Genomic DNA, 7,549 nt, shown 5'->3' on the forward strand with positions numbered 1-7,549 from the left:
GCAGCCATGCTGAAGACAAACTATTCTGGCTATGTCAAGAGCCAACCCCTCCCTTCTTGGTGCATGCCTATGGCGGGCCGGTGGAGCAGGCGGCACCTCCTGCAGCACCAGGATTCCAGTCACTTGTTGGCCAGCAGCTCCCCTGCCCACTGAGCTGTTCGCACACCCAGATTCATTACATACAGGCATGTGTGGAAAAGAAAGGCAAACAGCAGACTTTAAAGATTGTTAAAGCTCACGCCTGAAACACGTTTGAGGAGAACCCAGGCATAGCCAGAGCCAGGGGCAGACTAATTGTTAGGGAAGGTCATTAAACTCTCTCCCAGCAACCATACTTTAGGATTAAGCAATTTACCCAAGAGCTAAGTGGGGAAAAGTCCCAGCTACTTCAGAGTAGAGCTGGGTTCAAAGGAAATAAGAGCTTTTGAGACCACAATTTTACTCCTCCAGTGGGGAGAATTCTCCAGCGGGGAGACTGGCCCCTCCCCTCACACAGCAGCTAGTTCTAGTGACCTCTCTGCGACCTCCCACCCCCTCATTCTGCACTTGGAAGGGCAGCTCCACGAAGAGCCAGCCTGGCAGCCTGAACTACCCACTCTTGCAAAAGGGTTAGAATTCAAAATAAAAGACCTGAGGCATTGGAAATTTGAGGAGACCAACATGGTATAAATCTGGAGCAAGTTTTCACAAACTCCATCTTTTTGTGTTTGCCTTTTCCATATTTTATTAAATTTCTGTTTTTTAAAAAAATCACAACATTATCAAAGACAACATCTGTACAAACATTTTACAAAAGGACACATTGGTAATATCAGCTCTACTAAGGGTGTGCTGAAGAGCAGGTGCTGGGTTTCTGGAGCAGTCTGCTCTCAGACAGACATGGAGAGTGGGTTCAGACAGCGGCAACAGGCTTCTTGCCCCGTGACGCGTGTACGTGGTGCCTAATACAAACGCTGGGAAAGGAGGCTACTACAAAGGGCCGGTGAACAAACTGCTCTTCCCATCGAGAAGGCCAAGAGACAAGTGGAGCTAATCAAATACCTTCCACCCAAGACTAAAAGCGCTGCTCCCCATCCAAGCCCGGCACAACGTTGGACACGGATTCCCTGCCTCTCCGACGAAGCTTGGGCCGCCACCCACTCAAGTCACGCATAACCCACACGGTCCTTTCTTTAACTATGGGAGCCAGGTTTCGCGTTGGACCCAAAGGGAAGGAATTTTAGAACCGTTTCCTTCCAGAAGCAATCCTGGGGGACAGGATTTCTTGAACTTGGTAGTGCGGAGGGGAGGAGATTGAGGAGGAGCAGTGAGCCCCAAGAACCAAAACTTGTGAGTCACTTTGACCTGGGAGGATCGTGAAACCGGGCACCCCGCCTCACCCCCTGCCCCACCAGGTACCTACAAGTTCGGTTCCTTATTCAACTCCCCCATCTCCTTGATCTCCACCTTCTTGTACTTTCCCGACTTCCTCCGGTTGCTGATTACCAAGATGACCAGGCCAGCGACAAGGGCCACCGCGACCACCGCGATGACGGCAATGAGGCCGGCAGTGAGGCGCTTCATGGAGAACTGCGGGGGCTTCTCGTCCAGGTAGTAGATGAGCGTCCGGTCCACCTGCAGGGGCTCGCCGCGCACGCGCACGTCGAAGCCGCCGGGGTTGGAGAACACCGACTCGCCTTTGACGTCCCTCTCGAAGTAGTAGGCGGCGTCGGCGATGTCCACGTCGCCGGGGGCCTTCTGCGACGCGTTCTGCCGCAGCTCGATCTGGATGGTGGGATCTTCGTAGTGCACGGCCGCCACGAAGCGCGGGCGCAGCAGGTAGCGCTCGCGGAAGAGCCGCCGCAGCTCGGCGTCCAGGTCGCTGTGGTTGAAGGCGCGGGCGGGCGGCCGGTGGCGCAGTTCGATGAGGATGTGGTGGGTGCGCACCAGCTCCTCGCAGTGCAGGGTCTCGTCGCCCTTGTCGGTGCGGCGCACGCCCACCGAGTTCACGCACCAGCACACCGACGTCTGGTTGCACTGGCGCGCCTTGAAGCGGCCGTCCAGGTCGCAGTCGGGGTCGTACAGGCCGTCGTTGTCCACGATCGCGTGCTCGCTGGGGCGCACCAGCCCGCGGCCGCTCTTGGAGCGCACCGTGCGCGCCTTGAGGAGCAGGCACTTGGAGGTCAGCGTGGAGCAGTTGACCTCGTGGTTGGAGCCGATCGCCTTGCACCGGCAGCGGCCGCCCTGGCTGTCCCAGCTGCACGTGGTCATCTTGTTGGTGGGGCAAGAGCAGTCGTCCCGCGCGGCCGCCCGGCCGGTCACCGCCGCCAGCAGCAGCAGCAGCGGCAAGGCGAGCACCGGGCCCCGGGCCATGGTGGGACAGAGGAGCGCGGACCGGGCGCGGGTGGATGGGGCGCCAAGGGCTCGGGCTCCGGCGTGGGGGACAGTCTCCAGGCGTCTGCCGCCGGGCCGCTCCCTCCCTCTCTTATAGTCCGCCCGACCTGCCCGGCAGGTTCCACCGCCGACTCACGCGCAGGTATTTGGTGACACACCCGCCTCCCCCTCCCCCCCTCTATCCATCCCTCGGAAGGCGGAGCCGGCCCACCACCGCCCGCCATAGGATCTGGGGAGCGGAGGCCGCTCCCGCCCTCTGGCCGCCTGCGACCGAAAGCCGGGAGAGAGAAACCGATACTCCCCTGCGGACGGACGGCCCCGCCTGCCCGCCCCGGGACTGGGCCGCCTTCTTCGGAGACCTCGCGCCCCCAGGCCACTCTCTGGGGCGGAAACGCTAAGGTTTCTTTGGAAAGCATTTCATGGCAATTGCTCGCTCCCAGACTTTTTCTCTCCCCTTTCCCCAACCTCTCTCCCTCTCTCAGGGGCCCCGAGGTGGGGAAAACGTTGGCTGTGGCTACTAACCAACCCAGCGAGGTTGGCATTCAAACCCGGCCAGCAGCGCTGCGACCTGCTTCCACGAAGATTAACATCCAGTCAGTTCTGACGCAGAGCCACCCTCGAGAACAGGGCGGGACTGCCCCTGTGTGATTCGGAGACTGTAACTTTGTGGGTGGGGAGCTCGGGCTGGCTTCCTCAGAGCTCCCAGTGGTTTCGAACTTCCAACCTTGCGAACAGCATCTCCTCCTTCTGGCAGTCCTGACTGACAGGTGTGAACTACCAATCAGACCCGTTTTATAGGTGATGCTGCGGAGAGGCACCCAAGATTATCCAGAGGTGAAAAGCCATCAAGTGAATTTCTTTCATCAGATTTCCCTGGGAGGTTCGTTGGTTTCTTGCCTGGCCGATCTGGAACCTAAAAGAAATAACATACTGCCAGGGTGTGTGTGGGGTGGGGGGGATGGGGGGGAGGAAAGGGGGCTGTTAAGGAAATAGTTCCCTCCAACTCACCACCTTCAGGCTGTTCCAGCTCATAGGGATTCCAAAGGGCGGGGTAGAACTGCCCAGGGAGTTTCCAAAGCGGAAGATCTTAAAGGAGGCACACTGATCCATCTTTTTACTGGCTGAGCCGCTAGTGGGTTCCAACCGCCGATGTTTCCATTTGTAGCCTAGCACTTGGCCGCATTGTACCAGCTGAAGTAGAACCGAGGTGTCCAGTGTCCAAGAAACCCAATTTTCTTAGTCACTTTTCACCCTGTCAACACACACACACACACACAGGCGTATATTCAGCATGTCCTTGTTAGGTGCTGCCTGGTTAGTTCCAAGTCACAGCGACCCTGTGCACAACAGAACGAAACACTGGCCGGTCCTGCGCCATCCTCAATTGTTTTTATGTTTGAAGCTATTGTTGCAGTGACGTTCAGTACAAGAAGAGGTAACCGAACACATTGTTTCAAAGAACACCAGGGTTATGAGTTCTCTGTACACTCTGATTCAGGAAGGACTCCCCATTGCCTGTCTTTTTCCCTGTCCCATACAGTAGATGAACCACTTCAAATAAGGAAAGAATTAGAGCATGTGAGAAATTGCCTGTCTGCCACTGTGTGGTTACTTTAATGGGATGAGAGGATTGCAGTTGGGTTTTTGAATCATTGAGAAAGTCCAGGCTTTCAAAGCGGTGGTAAAATTAACAATAATTAGCAAGGTATAATTAGTCCCCTGGCTCCTCTGTCAAAGTGCATTTTATATATTCAGCATTTAATGAGCACCACCAGCAGCAGCAGGAGGGTGTTATTTAGCACATGAAGCCTGACAGACCTCTGCCCCATTAATTGTCAAGCACATCCTGAGGCAGGTGATGGAAATATAGGTAGAGGAAGGGTTATTTCTTATCCACAAGCACCAGGAGTTGTGGCGATATGCCTCTAAAATCTCTTCTCAGGGTTTCTCTTCAGGCCCTCTTTGGACCAATAGCCTAGTCAGGCACCTGCCTCCTCCCCCCCCCCCCCCACACACACACCTTGGATCCACTCTGTCTCAGAAAAGCTTCTAAAATCACACAGCAGGGCCCATCTTTCCACTGAACACCTTCAAGGTAAGGGGCGGGGCTCCTGGCTCCCAAGATTTAAATGCCTACTCCTTCATTAGCATGTAAGACCATCCACAGCCAACCTTGGACAAGGCACTTCCCTGTGCCTCAATTTCTTGGTCTGTAAAATGGATGTGTAAAAGGCCCCACCTTTCAAGGCCGGAGTGAGAATGACTGACTGTAAGTAAACCATTACGAACAGGACTATTTAGAGAGCACCTGCACAGAGGAGGTGGTGGACATAGCTGCTTGCTGCATCTGTCAGCCTGGGCCAGTCGGCCTCCTGTTTTCAAGCCCTTGCAGAGCCTCCACCTGCCAGGGTGCCTTGCTCTTCAGCGGTTTCTCGCACCCTGGCGACTTCCTACTCATCTCCAGGAAGCCTGCTCTGAGAAAGTCCTGCCTCTGCGTTCTCAACACCTTCCCTGGCCTTTCCTACTCTCTGAACGTGCTTGTCCCCCCATCGGTAAGAAGGGGACACTAATGCCTATTCCACGGGGTATTCTGAGAAGGGCATCTGACCTGATAGTAACAGAGACCGGAGCTTCATGGGCGGTCAGACCCTGTCGGGTTGCTGGGCTGCAATGTGCTTTGACAGCATCCGGTGCGCTCGCCTGTACTGACCAGCTGTGACCACCGTTCTCTGCACTGCACAGGAAAGGAAACCCAACAAGACCAGGTGCCGGCGAGCTGATTCCAGTCAGGGTAGAGTGCTGTTCCATTTCTTTTTCGGTGGCTCTGGTCTTTTGGAATTAGATTGCCACGCCTTTCTTCTGAGGTGCCTTGGGTGGATTTGAACTTCTGAGCTTTCCAGTAGTAATCAAGGGCTTTATTGTTCACACCGCACAGGGAGTGCCAGCCACTGGGTCCAGACCAGCAAGAGGAAAGGCAAAAGGTGGGAGGAGGGGTCCGCGACCTGGGAAAGGTATGTGATGATGCCCTTGACTACTTATCTAGGGCATTCACAGAGGGCTGTGCCATGGGGGTCTCCAGACCTCTGCCTCTTCCGTTTATTTCGGTTGGGCGCTGGAAGGACACACACAGGAAGAACATGCAACCAGGGGGGTCCTTTTAACCAGCGCAGGCCTCTATGTTCTCTGTGGGCAGACAGGGTAAACCAAAGACAACCTCTAGGAACCCCCACACCCAACTCCCAGCTTCTGCTTCCTGAAATTGTGTGGCTCTGCAGGCTTCCGCACAGACTCCACCAGCACAGTCCCAGCCCTGGTTCTCCCTTCTCTCGGGGTCTGTTTCCTGCCAGCGTCAGCAAAATAGCATAGGGATTACTGTCAATATTCATTTCAGAATCTTTAACAAAAATGTGCCATGAACTCAAGTTTGCAAGCCTATGTATGGGGCCAAAAAATCTCATGTGAGCATGACAGCCCCTGGCCTGGCATATAGGAAGGGCTTCAAACAGTGCAGGGGGGGAGGGGGAATGCCATTACCTTTCATCCCTTCTTCCCAGGAGCTTTGGAAGCCCCCTGTGTTCGCAGTAGCAGTTGCTGTGGGGGCATGGTGATGGCTGGCTTCGCCATGTGCATCGAGTAGAACTGTGCACCTTCGGGCTCTCAATGGCTAGTTTTTTGGACGTAGATCACCAGGTATTCCTTCTGAGGTGCGTCTCATGCATTTTCCACTAACCATTTCCATTCAGCCGTTTGTACCACCCAGAGACTTCCCAACATATGTTCAAGAAAGTCCAAACTCACTGCCGTTGAGTTGCGGCTGACTCAGCGACCCTGTAGGCCAGAGTCGAACTGCCCCTGTGAATTTCAGAGAGAGTAACTTTTTACAGGACAGAGAGCCCCTTCTCTGTTCTGCAGCTTATCTTAGGCACCCAGTAATGGTTACTGAGTTAATTAATATTGACTTGTACCCAGAATGCTATCGTGTCAATATTCTTTCCTAGCAGTCTCCCTATTAACCATTTCAAAGCTTCTCTTCCCAGTTCACTTTTGACCACCTACCCAGCCATGAAGAGGAGCCCTGGCAGCAGAGTGGTCACTCACCGGGCTGCTAACCACAAGGTCAGCAGTTCGAAACCACTAGCTGCTTCTCTGAAGAAAGATGAGGCTTTCTACTTTTCTAACGGTTACAGTATAAGAAACCCATAGGGGCAGTTCTTTCCTGTCTTACAGGGTTGCTATGAGTTGGAATTGACTTAATGACAGTGAGTTTGGTTTTTGGACCCAGCCAGGAACCTCTATCATCACCCAAATCCAATCCCCAGTCACTCGAGTACAGTGAGGATTTGGAAATAACCAGTGTTGTTTGTCCTTTTATTTTTGACCTTTAACTTTTTTTCCATCTCATGGCTGTTGGGAGGATGGATGTGGTCTGATGATCTAGTGTTCTGTAGACAAGCAATGTGATATGGTCAAAAGAGGAGGGATTTGGGATCCAGCAAGATGCAGATCCTAGCTCCATATTCCTACCTCATTGGTGAGTGGTTTGGAGCAAGTTATCTCACCCTTCTGAGCCTCACTTTTCTCAGCTGTAAAATGGGGCTAAGACTGCCTCTCTGCGTAGACTCTGGAAAGGCTGATCTGTCTCCCTCCTTGTTCGGAAAACCACAGTGAGCCTCCCCCTTCATTGGCTATTCTCGTGCTGTTTCAAAAACGGTTGTTGAGTATGTGATTGCCCTTGGCAATTGACCAATGCCAGCAGGACAGTTTTATATCAAAGGGCTGATTGAAATAAAGCTATGTGTAGGAGAAAGGGGAGTATGCACCCGGGAATGGTTTTCACGATTTAAGACAGGGCTTGGCTCACAGAGTAGGTACTCACAATCTCAGTTACCACTATCAGCCATCTCAGAAACGTGAGAATGATTTTAGATCATTAAAGGGTACTGCACAGAGCCCTCGATGGTAGATTGCCAAAGGCAAAGAGCAAGGAGCTGGTGTGCCTGAGGTCCCCCACTAAGACCCCTTTCCTGCTACCATCTCTTGGCCCCTAGCTCGCCTGAAGAGGCAAGAGATGCCTAGAATGCTGATGCAGATAGCGCTTTTGCATTTCATTCCCTTTATCTCTGGAAACCTGCAACACCCTCAGGACCAGGCAGGGAAGAGCAGATGACCCCTATTT

General features: G+C 53.6%; 1 protein-coding gene across 1 annotated transcript; it reads right to left on the reverse strand.

Annotated features, from left to right (window-relative positions):
• Positions 1-742: 742 nt before the first annotated feature.
• TACSTD2 (tumor associated calcium signal transducer 2) lies at positions 743-2,420 on the reverse strand. Its single transcript, XM_075539922.1, has one exon. The coding sequence runs from the start codon at positions 2,350-2,352 to the stop codon at positions 1,399-1,401; it is 954 nt and encodes a 317-aa protein (XP_075396037.1). The 5' UTR covers positions 2,353-2,420; the 3' UTR covers positions 743-1,398.
• Between the last annotated feature and the right edge of the window lie 5,129 nt (positions 2,421-7,549).

The sequence above is a fragment of the Tenrec ecaudatus genome, chromosome 1 (assembly GCF_050624435.1).
Source record: "Tenrec ecaudatus isolate mTenEca1 chromosome 1, mTenEca1.hap1, whole genome shotgun sequence".
NCBI lineage: Eukaryota > Metazoa > Chordata > Mammalia > Afrosoricida > Tenrecidae > Tenrec > Tenrec ecaudatus.

Excerpts from the sequence above, each read along its gene's own strand:
- TACSTD2 (XM_075539922.1), bottom strand. The coding sequence starts at position 2,352 with ATGGCCCGGGGCCCGGTGCTCGCCTTGCCGCTGCTGCTGCTGCTGGCG.